A 26,959-nucleotide genomic window follows, 5' to 3' on the forward strand; every position below is an offset into this window, starting at 1 on the left:
AAAAAAGTAATAATATTCATTGTCTAAAGAATCAGTGACTTTTTCATTGTGTTTCTATTTCTTATATCATTATTTACATATACAAGCTTGGAAAATGGTTGAATAAGTATTATGATTTCCATCGTGTTCAGATAAAATTGGGACACAGTAGGAAATAAGTACCCATTAGAAAGTGGCATTTCCACATTCATGTGTATATATTTGGCCACCAACCATAGTATTCATATCATAATTTTACTTTCCTTTCTCCTTTGTAGATTTGTCTAAACAGTTATTTCTCCTCATTGAGTGAAACAATGCAGCAAAACAACAGTATGACTGAGTTCATCCTGTTAGGATTGACACAGGATCCTAAAAAGCAAAAAATGGTGTTTTTGATCGTCTTCATTTTCTATGTGGGAACTCTGGGGGGCAATTTGCTTATTATTGTGACCATCAAGTCTAGCCAAACACATGGAAGCCCCATGTACTTCTTCCTATTTTATTTGTCCTTGGTTGATGCCTGCTTTTCAACTTCCATAGCCCCTGGACTAATTGCAGATTCTCTGTCTAAAAAGAAAATCACATCTTACAATGAGTGCCTTACTCAGGTCTTTGCACTGCATTTATTCAGATGCATGGAGATCTTTGTCCTCATCCTCAAGGCCATGGATCGCTATGTGGCCATCTGCAAGCCCTTGAATTACCCAACTATCATGAGGCGCCAGGTCTGCATCATCCTGATTGTTGTTGCATGGATAGGGTCTTTTATATATTCTATGGCTCAGGTTATCCTGGACTTGTGATTACCTTTCTGTGGATCCAATCTGATTGATCACTATTGCTGTGATATGCAGCCCTTGTTGAAACTTGCCTGCATGGATATTTATGCGATGAATCTCCTGGTGGCATTTAATAGCGGGGCCCTTTGTGCAAGCAGTTTTGTAGCACTGATGATCTCCTAAATTGTCATCGTGCATTCACTGAGAAACCACAGTGCAGAAGGGAGGAAAAAAGCTCCCTCCACTTGCACTTCCCATGTCATTATAGTTGGCTAATCTTTTGGTCCATGCATATTTATATACACACACCCCCCAACCACATTCCCCATTGACAAAATGGTGGAAATATTTTATACTATTGCAACACCCTTTCTCAATCCACTCATCTACACCCTGAGGAATGCAGAAGTGAGAAATGCTATGAGAAAGTTATGGCATGTTAGAATTTATTCAGAACGCAAAATATGAATTGTGGGCTTGGCCTGACTACTAACTGATTCATGGTTTGGCTGATTCTGTGGAGATATACAATGTAATGTCTGATTATTGCAGGAATAACATAAATCAAATTTAAGATTATGGCAATATTTTTGAGTGCACAGCCAAGATAAACGCCAAGGTTTCTCATTCTTTAAGTAGAACAAATTTATTGATTCTAACCATGTTCTTTTGTGAAAGTTTATTTTGAAATAAATTTGGTAAAATAACATGACTTTTTTTCATTATTTTTACTTTCTGGGGCATGACAAAGTTCAGTGTATACTCGTACATCAACATCATCATACCATGGATGAGAAAGACCAAAGTGAGTGAAAATGTCTTGATTCCAGTGTTCATTCATCTACTCCAAACCACCCTAACACCAGCACCGTTATACACACAGATACAGACAAACACTGTTCATAGTTATTTACATTCAGATTAAGAGATGAAGATAAAAGGAAGAAAATAAAAAGATAACATGTACATGAAAAAATAAATTCACAAGGGGACTCCCACAGGTCCCATCTTAACTCTTTTTTGTTCTTTCATCCAACTCAGTTACATGCTGATCTTTCTTGCAATTTTGGTTTTAAGAGATCTTCTGCCAGTGTTCAGTAGGTATTCTGTGAAAATTGTTCCTCATAAAGATGTATTTCTGATGTACTTGAGAGAGATAAGCTCCATGTTCTTCTATTCTACCATTTGCTTCCATTCCCAACTTGGTAGCATTCTTTTTTTTTTTTTTGTATTTTTGCTATTTCTTTGGGCTGCTCCTGTGGCATATGCAGTTCCCAGGCTAGTGGTCCAATCGAAGCTGTAGCCACCGGCCTATGCCAGAGCCACAGCAACGCAGGATCCGAGCCTTGTCTGCAACCTATACCACAGCTCATGGCAACGCTGGATCGTTAACCCACTGAGCAAGGACAGGGACCAAACCCGCAACCTCATGTTTCCTAGTCGGATTCATTACCACTGTGCCCCGATGGGAACTCTGCAACTTGGTAGCATTCTTAATCAAAGTAGAAATTTTTGAGCAGAAACCTACATAGGAACAAAAATACGAACTGTAATTCATAAATTGCTGGAGGCTCAGCATAGACAACTGTGAGTTAAAACTCCTGGGAGACTTAGTCATAGGAAGGCACCCACAGTATTGTGGGATTTATCTCCAAAGATTAAGCATGTCCCCAGAGTACATATTACAGAAAAGTCCCCTTATGCTTTCAGCAGGAGAAGAGAGAAGGAACCACTTCTGTTTCTAGAAAAAGACAGCCCTCCAATATTGAATCAAAAGTAAGAGATCATTTGAACACCAGTCACTAGATGTGAAAAAGAATTTGTGATTAAAAATAAGACAAACAAAGCAAAAACCTCACTGCAAACAGTACTCCAGAAATAGATGACTTCACAGAGGCCTTTTACCAAAAATACAAAGAAATTATAACAATCCTTCTCAAACTCTTCCAAAAGATTGAAGAGAAAGGAAAACTCCCAAAGACATTCTATGAAGCCACCATCACAAATACCAAAACTGGATGAAGGCAATGACAAAAGAAAAAAATACAGGCCAATATATCTGATGAATATAGATGCAGAAATTCCCAACAAATACTCGCAAACTGAATCTGACAACACATTAAAAAAATCATACACCACAATCAATTGCATTTACCCCAGGCTCACAAAGATTGTTAAAACATATGCAAATCAATCAATGTGATACATACAACAAAAACCACATGATCATCTCAATTGATGGAGGAAAGGCATTTGATAAAATTCAACATCTATTCACAATTAAAACTCTAACCAAAGTGGGTATAGAATGAACATTTCTCAACATAATAAAATATATTTGGGAGTTCCCATCATGGTGCAGCAGAAATGAATCCGACTAGGAACTATGAGGTTGTGGGTTTGATTCCTGGCCTTTATCAGTGGATTAAGGATCTGGCATTGCCAAGAGCTATGGTGTAGGTCACAGATGCAGCTCAGATCTGGCATTGCTGTGGCTGTGGTGTAGGCCAGCAGCTGTAGCTCTGATTTGACCCCTAGTCTGGGAACCTCCATATGCCGTGGGTGTGGCCCTAAAAAGACCAAAAAAAAGATATTTTTTACAAACCCACAGAGAACAAAATACTCAGTGGTGAAAATTGAAATCCTTCCTGCTAAAACCTGGACAAAGATGCTCACTCTCATGTCTTCTATTCAACATAGCATTGGAAGGCATCACCATAGCTATCAGAAAAGAAAAAAGAAAGAAAATTTATCCAAATTGAAAAAGGAGAGATAAAATTATCATTATATGCACATGACATTTTATGATATATAGAAAACTATAATGATTCCACACAAAAATTACTAGAACTGGTAAATTCAGCAAGTTAGCAGGATACAAGATTAACATCCAGAAATTGGCTGCATTTTTTTATGGCAATAATGAAATATCAGAAAAAGGAAGATAAAAACAAACAAATAAATAAAACATTTCCTTGTAAAATCACATCGAAAAATAAAATACAAAGGGATAAAACTGTGCCCATGGAGGTGCAATCTTATATGCCTAGAAATACAAAACTTTGATAAAGGAAACTGAAGATTATTTGAAGAAATGGAAAAATATATTATGCTACTGGATTGGAAGAATTAATACTGTTAAAATGCCAATAATACCCAAAGCAATCAACAGATTTAAGAGCATACCTCTCAAATTATCCATGATACTTTTTTTCACAGAACTAAAAGATCTAAACAAAATTTATAAATTTTATATGGAACCATGAAAGACCCAGAATTGTCAAAGCAATCCTGAGGAAAAACAACAAAGCTGGAGGTGTAACCCTCCAAAACTTCATGCCATACTACAAAGCTACAGTTATCAAAGCAGTGCAGTATTGGAACAAAAGCAGATATGTGGACCAATGAAACAGAATAGAGAGCCCAGAAATAAACCCATAACCCTATGATCAATTAATTTATGACAAAGCAGGCAAGAATATACAATGGCAAAAAGTCTCCCCAACAAGGGTTGCTGGGAAAACTGGACAACTCTAGGTAAAAGGATAAAATTAGATGAACATCAGATACAAAAATAAACACAAAATGGATTAAAGACCTAAATGCAAGACCAGACACTTTAAAAGTCCTAGAAGAAAATATAGCAAAAACACTCTTTGGCATAAATTATGACAATACTTGTGATTTTTCTCCTAAATCAAATGAAATAAAAGCAAATCATAAACAAGATCTAATCAAATAGGGTCTAATCAAAGAAATATATACCAACATTACAGTGAGGTACCACCTTGCACAGGTCAGAATGGTCATCATTAAAAGTCTATAAATTACAAATTTTAGGGTGGGTGTGAAGAAAAAGCAACCCTCTTATACTGTTGGTGGGAACATTTTCCACCTGGGAAAACAGCATGGAAATTCCTTGGAAAATAAAGTTGCCATGCTACAGCAATCACACTCCTAGGCATATATCCCAAGAAAAATACAATTCAAACAGATAAATACACACCCATCTTCATAAAGCACTATTCATAACAGCCACGATATGGAAGCAAACTAAATGTCCTTGGACAAATGAATGGCTATAGAAGATGTAGTATATATGTGCAGTGGAATACTACTCAGCCATAAAAAGAATGTAATAATGCCTTTTGCAGCAATGTGGATGAACTGAGAGATTATCATACTAAATGAAGTAAATCAGGCAGAAAAGGTCAAATTTCATATGGTATCAATTTTTTGTAGAATCCAAAAATTATACAAAGAGCTTATTTAAACAGCAGAAATGTACTCAAAGACACAGAAAACAAATGTTTGTTATCTAAGAAGAAAGGGGGTTGGAATAGGAAAAAATAGAGGAGTTTGGGATTGACATATACAAACTACTATGTATAAATACATAAGCAACAAAGTCCTACTGTATAGCACAGGGAACTATATTCAATATCCTATAATAAACCATAATGAATAAAAAAACTCACAATAAAACTTATGGGAACAAGTGAGTCTATGTGATATTGAAGCATAACAGAATGTTAATAAATAGATCTAAACATATGAGGTTTTTTTTACAAATATATCAGTGTAATACAAAGTAGAAAAAAGAGATTTCTCAACAAATTCTGAATCAATTGGATATCCATACATCATAATAAAAAAAAAAGAATTTCAGGAACCACTCCAAACTACACACAAAAATTAATGAAACTGAGTCAGAGAACTAAATGTTACATCTAAATTTGTAAAAATTCTAGAAGAAATTTTTTTAACCTGAGGTAAAACAATATTTTAGACATAACACTTTAAGTACAAACCATAAAAAAACAACAAATCCTGTAATAATTTAAATCTTCTGCTAATCAGATATATCTGTAAAACAAAAAAGCAATCCACAGCCTAGGAGAACATATATGTGTATTCATATCTATGTATGTATACACATATATATGAATTTACATAGTATAATACATATATAAATACATTTCTCATATAAATATATTTTATATTTATTTTAAAATATATTATAAATGACAAATTACATATACCTAGAATACATATACCTGCACACAATATATACATATACAATGAGAGAGAATATATAAGTAGCCCTTAAAACATAATAATAGGAAACCCAGAATTCCAAGTTTTAAATTGTGCAAAGCAATTAAAAAGAAACTTCCAGGAAAAAAAAAGATACACGAATGGCCAAAAAAAAAACATTTTAAAAAAGGATAGAAAGAATGACATTTGCAGCAATTTGGATGGACCTAGAAATCACCATGCTAAGTAAAGTCAGTCAATGAGACACCAGCATCAAATGCTATCACTTACATGTGGAATCTAGAAAAAGGACACAATGATCTTCTTTGCAGAACAGATACTGACTCAGAGACTTTGAAAGACTTCCGGTTTCCTGAAGAGGCAGGTTGCAGGGTGGGGGGATGCACTGAGGGTTTGGGATGGAAATGCTGTCCAATTTGGTTATGATGATTGTGGTACACCTATAAATGTAATAAAATTCATTCATTAATTAAAAAATAATAAATAAATAAAAATGTTCACCATCATTAGATATCAGAGAAAGCAATAAATCTCAGTAAGTGTAGAATGGCTCAAAGGAAAAAAAAAATAACAGCAAGTGACAAGAATGTGGAACAATTCTTGTGTTTGAACTTAGAACCACAGTCTTTTTGTAAATTTATTTAAGTTCATTGAAGTATAACTGGCTTAAAATGTTGTATAAGTTGTCAGGTATTTATCAAATGTGCAGTCATTAATATGTCCATTTTTTTTCCCATATGGGTTCATACAAACCATTGAGTAGATTTTCCTGTGCTATACAATAGTTTCTCACTAATCTATACAGTAGTGTATGGTGTGTTATTCCCACCCTCCCAATTTTTCCTTCCCCTGCGTCAGTTTCACCTATGGTAACCATAGGATAGTTTTGAAATCTGTGAGTTTGTTTCTGTTTTATAGATAAGTTCTTTTGTGTCATTTTTATTAGACTTTGCATATAAGTCATATCATGTGATATTTACCTTCCTTTGCCTGACCACTTCACTCAGTATGATAATCTCTAGGTCCATCCATGTTGCTGCAAATGGCATTATTTCATTCTTCTTTATGGCTGAGTAATAGTTCATCATATATACATGCACCACCTCTTCCTTCCATTCCTCTGTTGATGGACATTTAGGTTGCTTCCATGTTTTGGCTATTGTAAATAGCGCCACAATGAACACTAGAGTGTATTTATCATAGAATTATGTTTTTTTCTTGATATATTATATTATATATTATAAATGTCAGGTAGTGGGATTGCTGTATCATATGACAGTTCTGTATTTAGTTTTTCAAGGAACATCCATACTGTCCTCCATAGTGGTTGTACTCATTTACATTCCCACCAACAGTGTGAGAGGGTTCCATTTTCTCCATACCCTCTCCAGCATTTATTGGTTTGTAGACTTTTTGATGATGGCCATTCTGACTGGTGTGAAGTGATGCCTCATTGTAGCTTTGATTTGCATTTCTCTAATTATTAGCAATGCTGAATTATTTTCATGTGTTTTTTATCCATTCGTCTGTCTTTGAATGTCTATTTTGATCTCCTGCCCCTTTTTTGATTTTGTTTTGTTTCATATAAAGCCCCATGAGATGTTTGTATATTTTGAGGATTAATCCTTTGTCAGTCACTTTGTTTGCAAAGAGTTACTTCCATTCTGTGATCTGTCTGTTTTTGTTTGTTTTTTGTTTTTTTAATGGTATCCTTTGCTGAGAAAAAGCTTTAAAGTTTTATTTATTTATTTGTTTGCTTTCTTTTTAGGGCTGCACTCACAGCACATGGAAGTTCCCATGCTAGGGGTGAAATTAGAGCTGCAGCTGCAGTACTAGATCTGAGCCTCATCAGTGACCTACACTGCAGCTCATGGCAATTCTGGATTGATTCTTAACCCACTGAGTGATGCCAGGGATCAAACACACATCCTCATGGATACTAGTTGAGTTCATTACCTCTGAGTCAAAAAGGGAACTCCTAAAAGTTTTTAAGTTTAACTAGGTCCCATACATTTATTTTTGTCTTTATTGGCATTATTCTAGGAGGTGGCTCTAAGATATTTCTGTGGTTTATGTCAAAGGATACTCTGCCTATGTTTTCCTCTAGGAGTTTCATAGTGTGTATTTAGCCTTATGTTTAGGTCATAAATCCATTCTGAGTTTACTTTGGGGTATGGAGTTAGAGAACATTCTAATTTCATACTTTTACATGTAGGTGTCCAGTTTTTCCAACACCTCTTATTGAGGAGACTGTCTTTCCTCCACTGTATGTTCTTGTCTCTTCTATCACAAATTAGCTGACCATAGGTGCTAAAACTGAACATTCGTGCTTTGGATATGTCTCTACATTTTTAATGGCACCTAGTATTCCATAATGACCACCACACAGGTCCCAGAGATGACTTATCTGGAACATTTTCAAGTTGTTGTTTATTTCATAGCCCTGTGATAACTGGGGCAGGGAAACACATTTTGCCATCAAATATTTTAATACTATGTCACTAATGTTATGCCCTCACTCCTTTGGGTCTTAGGCAGTGGATACTAGGTTTCCAGAAACACCTTCATATGGATAAAACAGAAGTTTTCTCTCTAATGCAAGTACACAGTCTTAACTGTACCACAGGTCCTCATGCTGGAATTATTCCATCCTTGCTATACACAACATTCAGCTTTCTTAGAAACCCAGGTTCAGAGAGAAAAGGGACTCATATATTTTGGGTGCAAGTGCAAGAGACTACAATTCCCCACTCAAGAATGAATGTTTCTCAAGTATGTCTCCAGGATACCTGCTTCCATGACAAAGCCTTTCCATTAAACGAGATAATTAATTCCTAGGAGAGAAAATTGCAGCTATAAGACAAGGCCATTGAACATTTGTGGAAACCTCTTTAAATGTCCATGCATTGCAGGTAAATGTCTTTTTGGTCTGCATTTATACAGCAGGATTCATCAAGGGTGGAATAATCAATTTGAATGTGTTTCTACTGCACACTCTGCCTTCTGCTTATTGGGACCAGGGTCATCTACAGAAGACTGTTTCTCCATAGTGTTCCTAATGAATCCATTCTAAATTCAGCTCCCAGCTTTTCTGTGAAAACTATTTGAGGCTTTAGACTATTAGGAAAGATCTAGACTTAAAAAAAAAAACCTTACTTTTCTACTTTTGATTTTATATTGAATTAGCTAAACAATCTCTTCTATGTGTGCCATATCTTTCAGAGGGAAAGGTGCTTATTCCAAGAGGAGGTCAATTTGAAGACGGGATTATTTCTGAACACCTCCAAGGAGCATTAATACCATCTAAGCCAGAGGTCATTTTCCAGTGCTTCCTAAATATTGTTACTTTCCATACATTGGATTTATCATTTTTCAGTCCTTTGCAAATATATTAATAGAGCATTTGACCTTCACTACTTCCTTCAAGAGAGAGTTGATAAGTACCATTATCCTAATTTGACAGATGAAAGGCTCATAGAGATTATGAAATTTGTAGGATCTAGATCTCTAACACCATATATCCTGCTGCAGCCCAGAGGTAATTCATTTAATGATTAAGAGTAATTATGAGAATGAAACAAAATTTAAATCCAATCCACACATGAAAAATATATAAATGTAACTATATTATTTAAATGACACAAGTAATAACCTGCTTCATCCAAATATGAAGAACTTTTCCTTGGTTCTACTGTTAGGCATAATGTGAGTCTCTATGGCTTTATTAAAAGTAAATTATTTCATAGTTTATTGCATGCTTAAAGGTTTCTTCATACGACTGCTCAAAATGTCAATTCTTCCTACCCCCAGGTTCAAAGATGGTCGTAAAACTAAATCAAGGATATTTGTTTATCTAGAAATGTATAGTGGATATGTTCATATATGTTTCCTCAACCGATACTCATACAGCCTGTGAGATGGCCAATATGATACTCACTTGACATTAGAGGAAACAAGGATGTAAGGGGCCAAGAAATATACCCCAGTTCAAGAAGTTACAAGTGAGGAAAAGCAAATTAATATCTGGTCTTACTGATCCTCCAAATAACATTCTTCACCACTGGGATCATCATTTTCAAAATTTTTCAGAAAAGCCTGTAGTAATATGCTTTGTAGGGGAATCAGGGAGAGAAGAAATGAGGATGAGGGAAAGACAAAGATAAAATGGACCCTCAGGGAGTTCCCATTGTGGCTCAGTGGTTAACAAATCTGACTAGGAACCATGAGGTTGCGGGTTAGATCCCTGGCCTTGCTCAGTGGGTTAAGGGTCCAGCGTTGCCATGAGCTGTAGTGTAGATTGAAGACATGGCTTGGATCACGTTTTTCTGTGGCTCTGGCATAGGCCGGTGGCTACAGCTCCAATTAGCCCCTATCCAGGGAACCTCCATATGCAGCAGAAAATGGCCTTGGAAAAGGCAAAACAAACAAACAAAAGTTCAGTGAATCCAGTACCACATAGTTATTAAAATTTGGGAATTTTGATATGTTACACTGTGTGTACATGTTTATGTGTACTTGTACCTCTGATAAATTTGCTTCATAGATTGGATTGCCTCTGATACTGAAGTAAAGTAATGTTATTATTATGGTCATACCAAAAATAATTTACTAGTTAGACATTGTTCATTATAAAATATTGATCATGGATTAAGAATGGGGAAAAAAGATATAATCACGGTTTTGATCTTTATTATTTGCTTGATATTGTGCAGGATCCTTCCTTTCTGCTTCTATTTCTCAATGTGTAAAACAAGCACAAAAATGACCGTAGTAATTTTCTCACAAGTATGTAATGAGAAATAAATAACCACTGCCTGCAAAAACACCAAGAGCAAAGTAACTGTTCTCTAAGTTATTATTATTACCATTACTGTTAACATTCATTTCTGAGATTGTTTCTCATCGGCAAAGTGGATGCAGTCATGCCACCCACACAGGGTGCTCTCATGCCATGCATATAGCAAACAAGCATTAAAAGTATATCTATAAGCTATCAGAAAGTCATGGGACTTAGACCATACTTTACCAAAGCTATTACAATAACGCCTGTATTCTTTCATTACTTTCCCATCACCAATGTCCTGTGACACTTCAGGTCCACTAGCATTATAGTCTGGTATTGGGGTTCCTTTCTCTGACTTCCACCTCCTTACAGAAACTCAGCCCACTTCTTCCAAGCGACATAAACATCTTTACTAAAGTTAGATGTTATATTGCCTCTTTTTCAAACCTTCTGAATCCTTCCACTCATAGTCTCAATTACTTTACCTAGTTATGAATTTCCTAAGAATAAAGGAAAAATTCTTAGCTTGGAATTTGTAGACTTTGCATGCATTTTCAACCACACGTTTTAGGCTTAGCTATACTCTGTGAGATCTGCTCACTGCCTCACCTGAGGCTCTGAGCCATCTCACAGGATTAAGTGTGCACAGATTATCTCCTGCCTCTGTGTTCACTACATTCCTCATGTCTGTAATTTAAAATCAGCTTCCTCCAGGCGAGAGTTTGAATAATCATCCAGATATCAAACCCTTCACTTTCTATATCAAAGAAACTCATAGGAATTCATAACTAATGATAATCTAGGTATTTACTGTTTACTACATAGAGACCTTAATAAATTTAAGCTGAGCTAATAAAAAAGTGACTTTTTTTCCAGATGATGTACTTAATCATAACAAGAAAGACATGGAGACCAGGAACAATGTGACAGAGTTTATTCTACTGGGGCTCACACAGAATCCAAAGATGCAGAAAGTCATATTTGTTGTGTTTTTGATAGTCTTCATGGTCTCCATGGTAGGAAATGTGCTCACTGTGGTCACCATCACTACCAGCCCATTGTTGAAGTCCCCCATGTATTTTTTCCTGGCTCATCTCTCTTTTATTGATGCTTGCAATTCCTGTGTCAATACCCCTAAACTCATTGTAGATTCACTCCATGAAAAGAAAACCAGCCCTTTCAATGAATGCATGACCCAGATATTTGGGGAACATTTATTTGCAGGTGCTGATGTTATTCTACTTACTGTGATGGCCTATGACCGCTATGTGGCCATCTGCAAGCCCTTGCACTATACAACCATTATGAACTGGCAGCTGTGTGGTCTCCTAGTGGGAGTGTCATGGGTGGGAGGCTTTCTTCATGCAACCATACAGATCCTCTTCATCTTCAGATTGCCCTTCTGTGGTCCTAACATCATAGATCACTTTATGTGTGATCTGAATCCTTTGCTGGATCTTGCCTGCACTGATACCCACACTCTAGGGCTCTTTGTTGCTGCCAACAGTGGATTAATCTGTCTGTTAAACTTTCTCCTCTTAGTTGGCTCCTATTCGGTCATCCTTCACACCCTAAGGACCCAAAGCTTAGAGGCAAGACGCAAAGCCCTCTCTACCTGTGTCTCCCACATCACAGCAGTTATCATATTCTTTATGCCCTGCATATTTGTGTACATGCGACCAGCAGTTACTTTACCTGTTGATAAAGCAGTTGCTGTGTTCTACACAATGATAACTCCCATGTTAAACCCCTTAATATATACCCTGAGAAACGATCAAATGAAAAATTCTATTAAGAAACTGTGTAGTAGGAAAGTGATGCCAGGTGATCAATAAAACATGCAGGGAGACCAATGTCCATTCAACTGATGCCAAGATGAAAAGAACATTGTTAGTCATCTCAGCAAAAATATCTATGAGATAAAGAAAAAATAATCCCTATAAATTATAGATTCTGCAAGGAGGGAAGAAGAAACAGAGGTAGGAAAAGAAGGAAAAACACATCCTGGGAAGACCCTTAACATATTTTAGAAGTTCTAGCTAATTGGAATTAAATTTTACTACTCATCGTTGTATATGCATTCGTAAGATTTCATACTAATGAAATGGAAAAAATAAATACAAATTCACTGATATTGAGCAGAAATCTTTTTTTTTTTTTTTCTGTCTTGTCTAGAGCCACATCCATGGCACATGGAGGTTTCCAGGCTAGGGTCTAATAGGAGCTGTAGCCACTGGCCTACACCAGAGCCACAGCAATGCAGGATCTAAGCAGTGTCTGTGACCTACACCACAGCTCACGACAATGTCAGATCCTTAAACCACTGAGCAAGGCCAGGGATTGAACCCACAACCTCATGGTTACTAGTCGGGTTTGTTAACCACTCAGCTACAACAGGAACTCTGAGCAGCAATCTTTGTAACAACAAAAAGAGGTAGGCACTGCTACTATTCTCATTTTATAGTTGAATAAACAAATAGAAGAAAATTCTGAAACTGAAATAATGATGAACTAATAACCAGAAAATGACTTCTCAGATAACGTTCTTATCTGCTGTGATGTACAGCCAGGCAATGATGAAAGAAAGACCGCATTATACTAAATACCATTTAGAAACAGAGATGGTTGGGGACTATTCATGTATCCATCATTCTGTATTGTTGGTCATATATATTAGTATATATTTTGTTATACTTATGTGTTCTTTATATATAACTAAATGCTAATAGTTGTTATTAATAAGGCAGATAATTTTATATATAATAGTTGATGGTAATATGTTGACTCTCAACTGTATACTATGTAACTACTTTAGGAATGTAAAAGCAATGAGTCATTTAACCAGGGATGGACAAGTACAAATATTATACCATTCTCAAATTTCCTTTTAGCATTAAGAGTCCTTCTTGATAGAATTCCCGCTGTGGCTCAGTGGTTTAAGAATCTGTCTTAGTGACCCTGAGGATGCAGGTTCAATCCCTGCCCTTTCTTGGGTTAAGGATATGACATTGCTGTAAGCTGCAGCATAGTTTGCACATGTGGTTTGGATGCAGTGTTCTGGTGGCTGTGGTGTAGATCTGCAACAGCAGCTCTGATTTGACCCCTAGTGTGGGAATTTTGATGTGCCACAGGTACAGCCACAAAAAGAAAAATAATCCTTCTCTACCATTCATGTCACCAAGTTAAGCATAAAAACCACCAGAAAGAGTGATGATTTTAAAAAGAAAATAATATTTGAATGTCAGAAAGGAAAGTCAATGTATTAAACAGCCATCCTCCATTAAGTACATGCCTACTTGCTAACCATAATTTCTACAGGTAGCAGTGCCTGGTTCATGACTAATATTGAATGAATAAATGTAAGTATAGAGGAAAATGAATACATTCAGAAAAATAGAGAAACGCAGTGGTGGAGACTAGGAATTTTTCTTGCACTTTATCTTTTTCTGAATCTGAAAAGAATTTTGGCATTTTATCCTTTGGAAACCATAGTTTTTACACTCCTGCATAAGACTAGAATAATAAAATATCAAAACTTAGTATGTAATCATGTGAAAAATTTTTTGATATTGTCCTGGCCCTTTGAAAGACTTCATCATCTTATGAACTTTGGTTGTTTTTGTTACTTCTTTTGTGTGTTAGTTTGTTTTCTGGTAAAATTTTATTATGAAAAGCAGTTTTAAAAACAGATAGTTCTATCTACACAAAAATAAATTTAAGTGTTGATATATTCCATTCATTTTGTTTGTCCTTCTTTCATTCAACAACAAATATTTTTGAGCCCAAGTAATGACCCAGGCACACTAATAACTGGGAGGTCAGGGGTAAATAAAGAGTTATCTAAATGATGCTTTCATGGAGCTCAGATGAATTGAGGGGACCCCTCCAAAAGAGAGCAGACAATTACAACACAGTTGAACACAGGATGTCAAGCTATCCCTCTCATAACCAAAAAATAACATCATTTCCAGTGGGTCTCAGTAGTTTTTGGAGGCAAAGTATATTTCGTTTCACACTACTGCTTCGGACAATTTTTAAGGTGACTCAAAATACTGCTAGTTTTGAGTGGGGAACACAAAAATAAAAAGCTCTACAACAGGGCAGGATGCCATGTAAACTTCTCTGCCACTTGAGACAAATGAACCAGTAGGTCTGGGTTGTTTGATGTGTCAGTGGCAGATAGAGTCTTTGGCAAGCCTTATGGGTGAATTGCCATGTAGGTCCTTAGGATCTTAGAGCAAAATCTTGTCATCTTTTTCAAATACCTACACTCCTTTTGAGAAATAGTTCTTGACCTACTAGTGAGCCTTAATGAGAGACTGAATGCTTAACCATCAAGTCACTAAGCAACCTGGGATGCCAATCATGAACTTGGTGGTATCTGACACATCAATGCCATTACTGTGGGAAGATATTAAGTCAAACATACATAGCTAAGTGGAACAAAGGCCCATGGTCCCCACTCCTGCTACACTGACTTCTCTCTCCATGCCTGTACCTATGGAGTCATGGGCATTTAACAATGGTCAGTTGAAAGAGGAAGTGGAAACTTGGGACTTCTACAGGGAGAGTGCTACAATGATAAGTAGGCATATACTGACAGTGGAGAGCTGAAAACTACAGCACCACTCTAGAAAAACCCTGAAGGTCGGGAGTGCAATGGAAATGCTCCCAAAGGGTACAACAATCCGTGCACCTGGTTGTTCACTTTGTTTGGGCTGAGAAATGTCCCTATGTCCAATACACACTGACTCGTGTGTTTGGACCAATGATTTGGTTGGACTGCTAAGGGCTTGAAGGAAGCTGCCTGAAAGACTGGCCAAAACCAGTTTGGTCTACAATCAAACACTCTACATCCTGTACCCACTTGGATGAGGCACAAGGGGCAAGAATCTCAGAAATCTGGACAGGTCAGGAGTTAGGAAAGAAGAGCATTCCAGATGCCTACTTGCAATGGCTCTAAAGACTTGGAAGTACAACCTTCAGGGTGGATTCAGAGCTAAATTTAATTATAACTAGGTTATGTGGAAGAATTCAAGGAAGACCTGAAAAAAAAAGGCATACTTGCATGGACTATAAGAAGCAGCCTGAAAAAGAACTAGCAGTAAGTAACTAAAGAGCCTTTATGAAAGTCTGAATACAGCAACAAAGGTTTTGCAGTTCAAGAAAAGAAATAACTTTAAGTAAGACATATGGTGTCCTGCCCATCCTTAAGATTTAAGAGTAACTGTGAAAACGTTAAATCATTATACATATTACCTCACAACTTGATCATGGAAAGTATATTTTGACGGGTTCAGAACCACATAAAATTATTGAAAGCAAAACATTAAAGTTAGCTAAAGAATCTGGGGGACATAAAATGCTAACAGTACTTAGGAATTCAGTCAGAAAGAACTTGTGCATGTGAATGAGGGGACCACTGGCAGATCTTGAGGATATTTACTGAATAGAGACAGGACACTAGGCACAGCAAACAGGGGCTGTGAGGGTTCTTCTTTCCTTCCAAGAAAACTGCAAAGTCAGGGCACACACTTGTTCCCAAGGAAAGAGTTCCAGGCAAACCTGTAGTTACCTTCAGAGAGAAAAAGGACCACCATCTCCAACCCTCCTTAACCATCAATAGACAGTTTTTTCACTGAATATAAAACTTGAACCTCCAATCTCATGGTTCCTAAACAGATTTGTTTCCACTGCACCATGATGTGAACTCCCTGAAAACTATAAAACTTTTAAGGAAATTAAAGTATACCCATAAATAGAAAAAACTCCGACAATCTTGAATTAAACAATTAGTATAATTAAGACAATAGACATCAAAAAATAACTGGTAGTTCAATGCAATTCCTTTGAAGATATTAATAGCTTTCTTTGGCATAAAGAAAAAGTTGATGCTACAATTCACAAGGCCCTTCACAGAACCCCAAAGAGCCAAACAGTCTTGAAAAATAAAGAACAAATTGGGAGGATTCACACTTTTCTATTAAAAGCTACAGTTATTGAAACAATGGTCTAGAATGAGAAGATAAAGAGAAATCAAAAGAATTGGTATCAAACTGATATCAGAATATAAAGGAATAAATCAGAACATGACCTCACACCATATATGTAAATTAACTCAAAACAAATCAAGGAACTAATATACAACTAAAAATATAATATTTTTAGTAGAAAATTCTTACTTAAAAATCAGAAAGAAATCTTTTTGACCTTGGATTAACCAATGGTTCCTTAAACATGGCAACAAAAGAATAAGTAGCAAAAATATAAAAGTACTGGACTCCATCAAAATTGAAATCCCTTCTGTATCAACTGACAGTTCTCAGAAAGTGAAAGCCAGAGAACATTGCTGGTGAGAATGTAAAATAATGAAAAGTTGTGAGCACACAAAATGTGTTCCTCTGAAGTTAAATATAGAATTGCCACATGACCTAGCATTTCCTCTCCTAACAAATAATCAAAAGTATTGCAAACAGCTGTTCAAGAAAATGTGTAGCAATGTTCATAGTGGCACCATTCACAGTAAAAATAACACAAATTTTTCATAACTGATGAATGAATAAAGAACTTGAGGTATGTCTATAAGACATAATATTAATCCACTATAAAAAAAAATGAATTTTGAGTTCCTTTCATGGCCCAGTGGTTAACGAATCTGATTAGGAACCAGGAGGATGTGGGTTCGATCCCTGGCCTTGCTCAGTGGGTTAAGGATCTGGCATTGCCGTGAGCTGTGGTGTATTTTGCAGACACAGCTTGGATCCCACATTGCTGTGGCTCTGGTGTAGGCCAGCAGCTCCAGCTTCAATTAGATCCCTAGCCTAGGAACCTCCATATGCCATGGAAGTGGCCCAAGAAATGGCCAAAAAAAAGAATGAATTTTACCTCAATTAAAAAAAATACAAAGCTTTTTTAAATAAATTAAGTTGGATTAACAACATATCTGAAATTCTGGGAAGCAGTAAATTCTGTAAATAGAAATTTTAAATATTTTATAGATATAAAATATATATAGTATGTAATATATAATATTTATTACACATCATATATACACCTAGTACATATATGTTAGAAAATAACATCTAATATGGTTTACCAAAAGTTTTGACATATAGAGAAAAAAATAAGAATAAGAAAATTAACAGAAAATACGTTGAATAGAGAAAATAATGATGTAAAAATAACCATTGAAAAAATGAAAAAAATTAGAAAAATCAATGAAATAAAAAAAGGGATTCTGTGAAAACACTTATAAAGCTGATAATGCCCTAGCAAGAATAATAAGGAGTGGTGGGGGTGAGAATGAGGAAAGAAGAGAGAGAACAAGGAAGAGACACAGTACTCATATAAAAAATGAAATCACATATAACACCACAGATTCAGATCCTATAGGTATGAACCAAATGGTAAGAAATATGAACACATTTGAGATAGAAAATTGACAACTTTAAAACCAATTATTAGAGTTTCTGTTGTGGCTCAGCAGGTTAAGAACCTAATATAATGTCCATGAAGATGTGCATTCGATGCCTGCTCTTGCCCAGTGTGTTAAGGATCTGGCATTTCTGCAAGCTATGCCATAGGTTGGTTGCAGAGGTGGCTTATATCTGGTGTTGCTGTGGCTGTGGCACAGGCCTGCAGCAGTAGCTCCATTCAGTCCCTAAACCAAGATCTTCCATATGCCCCAGATGTAGAAGTAAAAAGAAAAAAAAAAAAAAAACTACAGGTTCAGTAAATTCAACTTCTGAATTCTACAAAATATTTTTAAATACAAAATATGAATTCTACATAAATTATTTCAGAAAATAGAGAACACTTAAGCACATAAAGTCAGTATTGCAAAAATGCCAAGTAACATAGCAATAAATAAAATGACAGATATCTCTTATGAACATAGAGTTTTTAAACAACCTACCAATAAACTATACATGTAAATTTATTTAATAATAATTCACCATAGGCAAATGTAGGTTATATCAGCAATAAAACATTTTTTAATATTCAAAAAGGAATCAACCATATTCACGAAAGTAACAGAATTAAAGAGAAGAATCATATGACCATTTCAATAGAAGCATACTAATTGATACATTTCAAATTAGATTAAGAATAAAAATACATTTTAGAAAATTAAGAGAAGAAAGGAGTTTACTCAACCTGACCAAGAGCATGCGTATAAAACCTACAGCTACCATCACACCTAATGGTGAATTCTCTCTGAAGACTGGAAACAAGACAAGTCTGTCCCCTCCAATTTCTTTTCTGCATTGTACCCTAGTCTCCAACCATTGCAACAAGGTAAGAAAAAGAAATAAAAGGTACACAGATGAGAAAAGATGAGGTAATATTATAAAAGTATATTCTGGGGCAGATGGCATCTTCTTTTTTTTATTTTTTAGGGCCCCACTTTCAGCATATGGAGGTTCCCATACTAGAGGTTGAATCTGAGCTACAGCTGCTGGCCTACATCACAGCCACAGCAACATAGGATCAGAGTCATGTCTGTGACCTACACCACAGCTCACAGCAATGCCAGGTCCTGAACCCACTGAACCCACTGAAGCCACTGAGAAAGGCCAGGGATCAAACCTGCAACTAGTTGGATACATTTCCGCTGAGTCACAATGGGAACTCTGGGATGGTATCATTTTATAGGTAGAAAATATTAAGGCCTCTATAAAAAAATCAAATAGACCTAATCAATTGATTTAATAAGGTACAGGATACAGTGTCAACACAAAATATTAAACATATTTCTATAAAACAATGAGTAAAACTTAAATTAGAAACAAAATATTATGTAAAATGTTATTAAAACATGAAATTTGAAGGATGTATTTTAAACATAAATTCAAGATGTGCATGTGAAAATACTCAGAAGATATTCCTAAGAAAAAGTAAACATATAAGTAAAGGTAGAAATATGCCTTGTTGATAGATTAACAGACTCTACATGTTTACCATATAAATTTCTACAATTTCAGTAAAATTCCAATAAATACCTCACAGGATATCTGAACAAACTGACAATCACGTTTTGAAATGTATACAGAAATATCCAATTGTAAAGGAAACTGGGATGGAAAATCACTCTCAAAAAAGAACACAGTTGGAGAAATCATTCTACCAAAATTTAGGACTTACTCTAATATTGCCATAGACTAGCCTATGTGGTATGGAAACAGAACATAATGTTCATAAATAGATATGTCTATGAATTTTTTAAAAAGATATAAAGGTCATTCAAGGCAGAAGAATAGACTTTTCTACAACAAAAGCTGGATCAACTGGATATCCATATGAGAAAAAAAAAATGAACCTCAACCACAACCTAACACTATCCACAAAAGTTAATGTAAAATGAATCAGAGAAAAAGGTCAAGCCTAAGCCTGGAAAAATCCTAGAAGAAATATTTTTGACCTTGAGGTAGATCAATGTTTTATATAAGACACAATAAAATTAAAAAATTGAAACTTGTCAATAGTTAAAGTCTTCTGCTAATCAGATATCACCTCTTTTACAACTGAAAAAGTTATCCAAAATCTAAGTGTACACATATGTATATTCAAATCAACATTGTGTGTGTGTGTGTATATATATATATATATATATATATATATATATATATATATACATGTAAATTCATGAATAAACTTGTGTAGTTAAATATATTTTATATTAGATATATATAGCATATACATGACAAAATATGTATAGCTAGATTATTTAAAAGCCCTTAAACAACCTAGTAATAAGAAACCCAAAAATCTTATCATTAAATTGTGCAAAGCATTTGAAAAGACACTCCCAGGGGGAAAAAAAAAAGATGCACAAAAATATACATTTTTAAAAATGTTCAACATCATTAGTCATCAGGGAAAGTGATCTAAAACCTCAACAGTATGGAGTTCCCATCATGGCTCAGTGGTTAATGAATCTGAATAGGAACCATGAGGTTGCGGGTTGATCCCTGGCCTTGCTCAGTGGGTTAAGGATCTGGCATGGCCATGAGCTGTGGTGTAGGTTGCAGACACGGCTTGGATCCCATGTCGCTGCAGGCAGCTACAGCTCCAATTAGATCCCTAGCTCGGGAACCCCCATGTGCCATCGGAGCGGCCCTAGATAAGGCATAATCTATTTGTTTCATATATACTTGTCTCTGAAAGACTAAGTAAATATAGTTATTATGGTCATATCAAAAGGAGTTTACTAATTAAGCATTGCTTATTTCAACATAACCATATAGTGCATGGGTTAAGAATTTAGAGGTAAAAAGAGATCTAATATTAGTACTGATCTTTATTATTGGCTTGATCTTGGGCAGAATCTTTACTTCTCTATACTTCCATTTCCTGATGAATAAAGTAAGTATAAAAATGATAGTAGTAATTGTTTTGTAAGTTTCTAATGAGAACTACATAACCATATACTTGCCAAACACTTGGAACAGTCAGGACTCAGTAAGTTTCAGTTGATATGCTCATTATTATTACTACTAACACTAGTAGTTAAGATTTTTCCCATGTACAAAATAGATGAAATAACACTCTCCACACAAGTTATTATCATGTGATGATGACAGCAATCGATTATTAAAATTATATTTACCTCCTATTATAAAGTTATAGGAATTAGGTATCCTGTTTATCATTGCATTACAGGAGCTCCTGTATCCCTTCATTTCTTTCCTATCACAAATGCCCTGTTACACATTGTGATATTTAGAGTGTGATATTTAGAGTCCCTTCTCTGTCTTTCATCACCTTATAGAACCTCAGCCCACTTCATCCAAGATGAACAAGCATCTTGGAGTTACATCCAACATTCCTTCATTCTCCAATCCCTCTTCATCCTTCCACTGGTATGCTCAATTATATTTCCTGGTTTCCTATTTCCTAAAAATAAAAAGTCCTTAGCTTTGAATTCATAACCTATTCATGTGATTTCCACCTCTTTTTCCCAGTTTATCTGGTATTAAATGCAAGATCTACTGCACAGAGGCATTTCACGTGATTAGGTCTGCACAGATGATTTCCTGCTTCTGTGTTCACTTAGGTTCCTCATGTTGAGAAGTTAAATATTACCTTCCACCAGGAAAGATTTATTTTCAAGATATCAAAACCTTTTTTTTCTATGTCAAAAAATCATAAGAATTCAGAACAAAATAGAATCTACACATTTATTATTTATTACACAGATAGGCTTCATGAATTCAAGGTTGCACTAAGACAAAGTGACATTTTTCAGGCAATGTAATTAACCATAAGATACATGGAGACCAGGAACAATGTGACAGAGTTTATCCTACTGGGGCTCACACAGAAGCCACAGATGCAGAAAGTCATATTCGTTGTGTTTTTGATAGTCTTCATGGTCTCCATGGTAGGAAATGTGCTCACTGGTCACCATCACTACCAACCCATTGCTGAAATCCCCATGTACTATTTCCTGGCTCATCTCTCATTTATTGATGCTTGCTATTCCTGTGTCAATACCCCTAAACTCATTGTAGATTCTCTGTATGAAAAGAAAACCAGGCTTTTCAATGAATGCATGACTCAAATCTTTGGGGAACACTTCTTTGGAGGTGCAGATGTCATCCTACTTACTGTGATGGCCTATGACTGCTATGTCCTTGTACTATGCAAGCCCTTGTACTATGATGAATCAGCAGCTATGTGGCCTGCTGGTGGGAGTGGTGTGGGTGGGAAGCTTTCTTCATGGATTCATTCAGATCCTCTTCATATTCAAATTTCCCTTCTGTGTTCCTAAAGTCATAGATCACTTTATGTGTGATCTGAACCCTTTGCTGGATCTTGCCTGCACTGACACCCATACTTTAGGCTCTTTGTTGCTGCCAACAGTGGTTTCCTATGTCTGTTAAACTTCCTCCTCTTGTTGGGTTCCTATGTGGTCATCCTGAACTTCCTAAGGGCCCAGAGCTTGGAGGCAAGGCAAAAAGCCCTCTCTACCTATGTCTCCCACATCACAGCAATCATCCTATTCTTCGTGCCCTGCATATTTGTGTACACGAGACCAGCAGAAACTTTACCTACTGATAAAGCTGTCACTGTATTCTACACTATGATAACTCCCATGTTAAACCCCTTAATCTACACCTTGAGAAATGCTCAGATGAAAGATGCTATTAGGAAATTGTGTAGTAGGGAACTGATTTCAGGTGAAATATAAATGTGCATAGAGCCCCAAGTTGACTGAACAGAGGCAAGGTTCAAAAGCACACTGTTGATAATCTCAGCAAATAATACCTATTTGCTGAGTTAAATAAAGAAATGAGCTTTTTCAAGTTATAAATTCTGCCAAGAGGGGAGAAGAAATGGGTACAAGGTAAGTGCTAAAAACCTAGCTCAGGATTCTTCTTTATATATTTGGAAAACTCTACCAAATTGCCAGTGAGTTTCTCTAATTTAATCGATGTTTATGGATTCAGACCCTTAATAAACAAAATAATATATACTGGTATTTTCAATAATTTTTATAACAATCTGAAGAGTTAGGCAGAACTATTATCTCCCCTTGATATATAAGGAAACAAACCCAAAGAAGAAATCTCCAAAACTAATAAGAACTAATAATTGGAATCCAACTGAGTCTGTGACCATCTTCTTAACTGCTCTGATATACTGCAGCCAATGATGATAGAAAGGTACCATGACTACTGGTTAATATTTATAAATACACAGACTCACTGAAATACATATATATGTATCTATATATGTATTTCATATATATATATATATATATATATATATATATATGCATGAATATATATAGAATTGTTATATATATTTTATTATATATGACTAGATATGTATATATATACTATATATACATATATATGTATTTCATATGATACACAGACTCATCTGAAATACATATATATGTATATATATATGTATTTCATATATATATACGCATGAATATATATAGAATTGTTATATATATTTTATTATATATGACTAGATTCTGATGATGTTCATTAATAACACAGAAGTTTTATACATTATAGCTAATGGTTTTATGTGAACTGCAACACTGTTATATAATTACTGTAGGAATATAAAAGCAAGAGGCCACATATCAAAGCATGAAGTAAAGAATGTTATACTATATTTCCAAATTTCTTGGTGAATTCAGAAGCTTTTTGCATTGCATATGTATTTATTTTATGCTGATGATTAACCAGAAATACGAATGATTCAAATAAGATAATATTTCATGACAGACTGGAATTTCAATTGATTAAATAAAGCAATACTCTATAAAGTACTTGCCTACTTTCTAACAAAAGTTTCTACATGTAGCACATGTCTGGCTCATAATAAAAACCAAATGGGAGTTCTGTCGTGGCTCAGCGGTTACTGAATTTGAATAGCATCCATGACGACGCAGGTTCAATCCCTGGCCTTGCTCAGTGGGTTAAGGATCCGGCATTGCCCTGAGCATGTTGGTGTAGGTTGCAGACACACCTTGGATCCTGCGTTGCTATGGCTGTGGAGTGGGCTGGAAGCTACAGCTCCAATTTGACCCCTAGCCAGGTATCCTCCATATGCCATGGGTGTGGCCCTAAAAAGCTAAAAGCAAAAAATAAAACAAAACAAAAACAAATGAATACATTTAAATATACAGGAGGATGAATAAAGCTAATAAAATAAAGGCCAAAAAAAAAGTAGTACTGGTGATAAGGAAATTTTCTCTACCTTTATCTGTTTCAGAGTCTCAGATGAACTCTGGTCATATCTCTTTGGGAAACCATAATTTGTATTTAATCCTATTTAATCATGATTAAACTAAGAATAAGACATAAACTGAAACTGAATATGGCATTATATGAATAAATACTTTTCCTTATTATTCCCCCTGCTCTTAGCAAGTTTCATCACTATATGAGTGTGGGCTTTTTTTTTTTTTTTTTTTGCTATTTCTTTGGGCCGCTTCCGCAGCATATGGAGGTTCCCAGGCTCGAGGTCTAATCGGAGCTGTAGCCTCTGGCCTACACCAGAGCCACAGCAACACGGGATCCGAGCCACGTCTGCAACCTACACCACAGCTCACCGCAATGCCGGATTATTAACCCACTGAGCAAGGGCAGGGATCAAACCCACAACCTCATGGTTCCTAATCGGATTCGTTAATCACTGTGCCACGACGGGAACTCCTGGGCTTTTTTTAAATATGTCTGTTAATAATTTGCTTTGGGTAACATTTCATTATAAAAAGCTATTTTTAAAAATATGTAGCTTTATTTACACACAAAGTGATTTCAGGATAAATATATTATATTCATCCCTTCTGTACTAAATTCATTAAACAACAAATATTTTTGAGCCCAAGGAATGTATCAGATACATTAAAAGTTGGTGGGGATTCAGAGTTGAATTGAAAAAAAAAATCCCAGTGATGCCTTCTCAGAGCATAGAACCATTAAGAGACTTACAAGGAGAACAGAAAGTAAAATACACCTGTATAAAAAGTAAGAGAGTAGAAGCACTGGTTGCTATGAAAGGATGCATGATGGTCATACAACAAACATCTGGGGATTTAGAAAAGACTGCAGGATTAAAAGGTCTCAGAAAAATGGAACTCAAAGGGTAAAAAGACTCAGTAGATTGAATAGGCATCAGTTGGAGTAAGATTGTTCTAAGGAGGTGGAATATATAACAAAGGCAAAAAGGTGAAAATAAAAATGCAGGAATTCTAATAAATGTGGTATAGCTGTGGATGTTAAATCAAATATTCATTCAAAAAGTACTTATTGAATGCCCACTGTGTACCAGGCACCATGCTGGACACTTTGCTTATCATGGGAAAACAGCAAGATATGAAGTTGAAGAAATCAGAACAGAGAAGTTCAAAAGGGCCTTATCATTGTGTTAAAGCTTAATGCTCAGGACTATGAAGAAAATATTGGAAGGATTTTTAAGCTAGGAATGATACAGTTGGATTTGAGATTTAGAATGATGATACTAGATATAGAATGGAAAATAAATTGAAGAGAGTAAGACAGGCAGCAGAAGAGTAAAGATGTTACTGTAATGATTTGAATGTGAAATGATGGAAGCCTGAACTTCAGTGGTACCAGTTATGATGCAGAATGTTGTGGACACCTGCTGCATTAGGTGAAATCTCCTTCACTAGGCCAGTGTAACCAGCCATAACTGCTGTGTGTCTGGGCTGCTGATAGCCCATAACCCCATTCTTTCTGGACAATTGCATCAGAGAAAACTGGAATTGCCTCATTTGAAAATTATGTCCACCATCCTAGGGTCTACTGGTCAGCAGTAAATGGCTGGAACAGGGGTGAAAGGCTGGTCCTCTTGACTTAAGGTGGAACAAGTATCTTAGTACAATAAGCACTCCAGAACTCCCAGAGTTCCAGGATAAAGTGAAACTCTAATTGAGACTATATCTCTTTCCTCCTACCATAGGCAGCTTCCCTCAATTCTTCTGCTCAAAAATTAATTTTATAAATTTATGTCTCAACATCTGCATCTAGGAAAACCAAATTAAAATGGAGAACTAAAGAACGGTTTGATAAATATGTAGAAGTAGGAAAAAAAACTTGATACAGGATGAAGCTGTGAGAGAGAAGAATCATGAATGAAATCCAGATTCTGACACTGACCACTGGATGCTGAGGAAACTAAGAAGAAGGAACAGAGAGAAGATGAATGTTCTCTGTCAGTGTAAAGGTCTCTCCAACCCAGTAGACATGGCCACTCACCCTGTGACTGAGGATTAACCCTTCCTTGCCTGAAGAAACTGTAATGAGTTCTCCTGTGACAGTTGTCATGAAAGACAATGCTGTTTCTCCCCAGGAACCACTACAAACACCCCAAATTCCTTTCAGTTTGTTAACCAGTCAAAAGTCCCAGCAGGTACCTAAAAGTGAGGTGCAGTGTGACACAAGAGGGGTACATTGCATTCCAAAATAACTACTTGAGTTTTCTAATTTATACAGGTAGAGTCCAGGGAATACTTGTGGGACTAGATAGTCATAGAAAAAAACATAAACTTTGATCAGATCTGATGTATTGATATGGGCTCACTAATCAGAGATTTGGCATTTAGTGTTGCAGCTTAAGAAAAGCTCTTATAGTTTGTGAGGTGTGACTAACATATGAACCAAATGATGGCCCACAGTGAGCAGCCTAGAAATGGCACACCTGCCTTGGCTTAATGTAGAGGAAGAGATCCAAAGTTGTAAATAGTTTGGAAAATTAGAATGGGTTTATCATTTAATGTCTACACAGCCACCCTGAGAAGTTCCAAACACAAAAATTTCATCATAACTCTGAGGATTAAATTTGTAAGGAGAGCTTCAACATCCTGGAA

At 35.8% G+C, this 26,959-nt stretch overlaps 1 protein-coding gene and 1 pseudogene across 1 annotated transcript; both read left to right on the top strand.

The window, feature by feature from the left end:
• Positions 1–296: 296 nt before the first annotated feature.
• Positions 297–1,229, top strand: LOC125121127 (olfactory receptor 4C11-like; annotated as a pseudogene).
• A 6,184-nt stretch (positions 1,230–7,413) lies between these two features.
• Positions 7,414–12,437, top strand: LOC125121128 (olfactory receptor 4C13-like). Its single transcript, XM_047769419.1, has 2 exons — positions 7,414–7,420; positions 11,506–12,437. The coding sequence occupies exons 1-2, from the start codon at positions 7,414–7,416 to the stop codon at positions 12,435–12,437; spliced, it is 939 nt and encodes a 312-aa protein (XP_047625375.1).
• Positions 12,438–26,959: the final 14,522 nt, after the last annotated feature.

Source organism: Phacochoerus africanus, chromosome 2, assembly GCF_016906955.1.
Source record: "Phacochoerus africanus isolate WHEZ1 chromosome 2, ROS_Pafr_v1, whole genome shotgun sequence".
Lineage (NCBI taxonomy): Eukaryota > Metazoa > Chordata > Mammalia > Artiodactyla > Suidae > Phacochoerus > Phacochoerus africanus.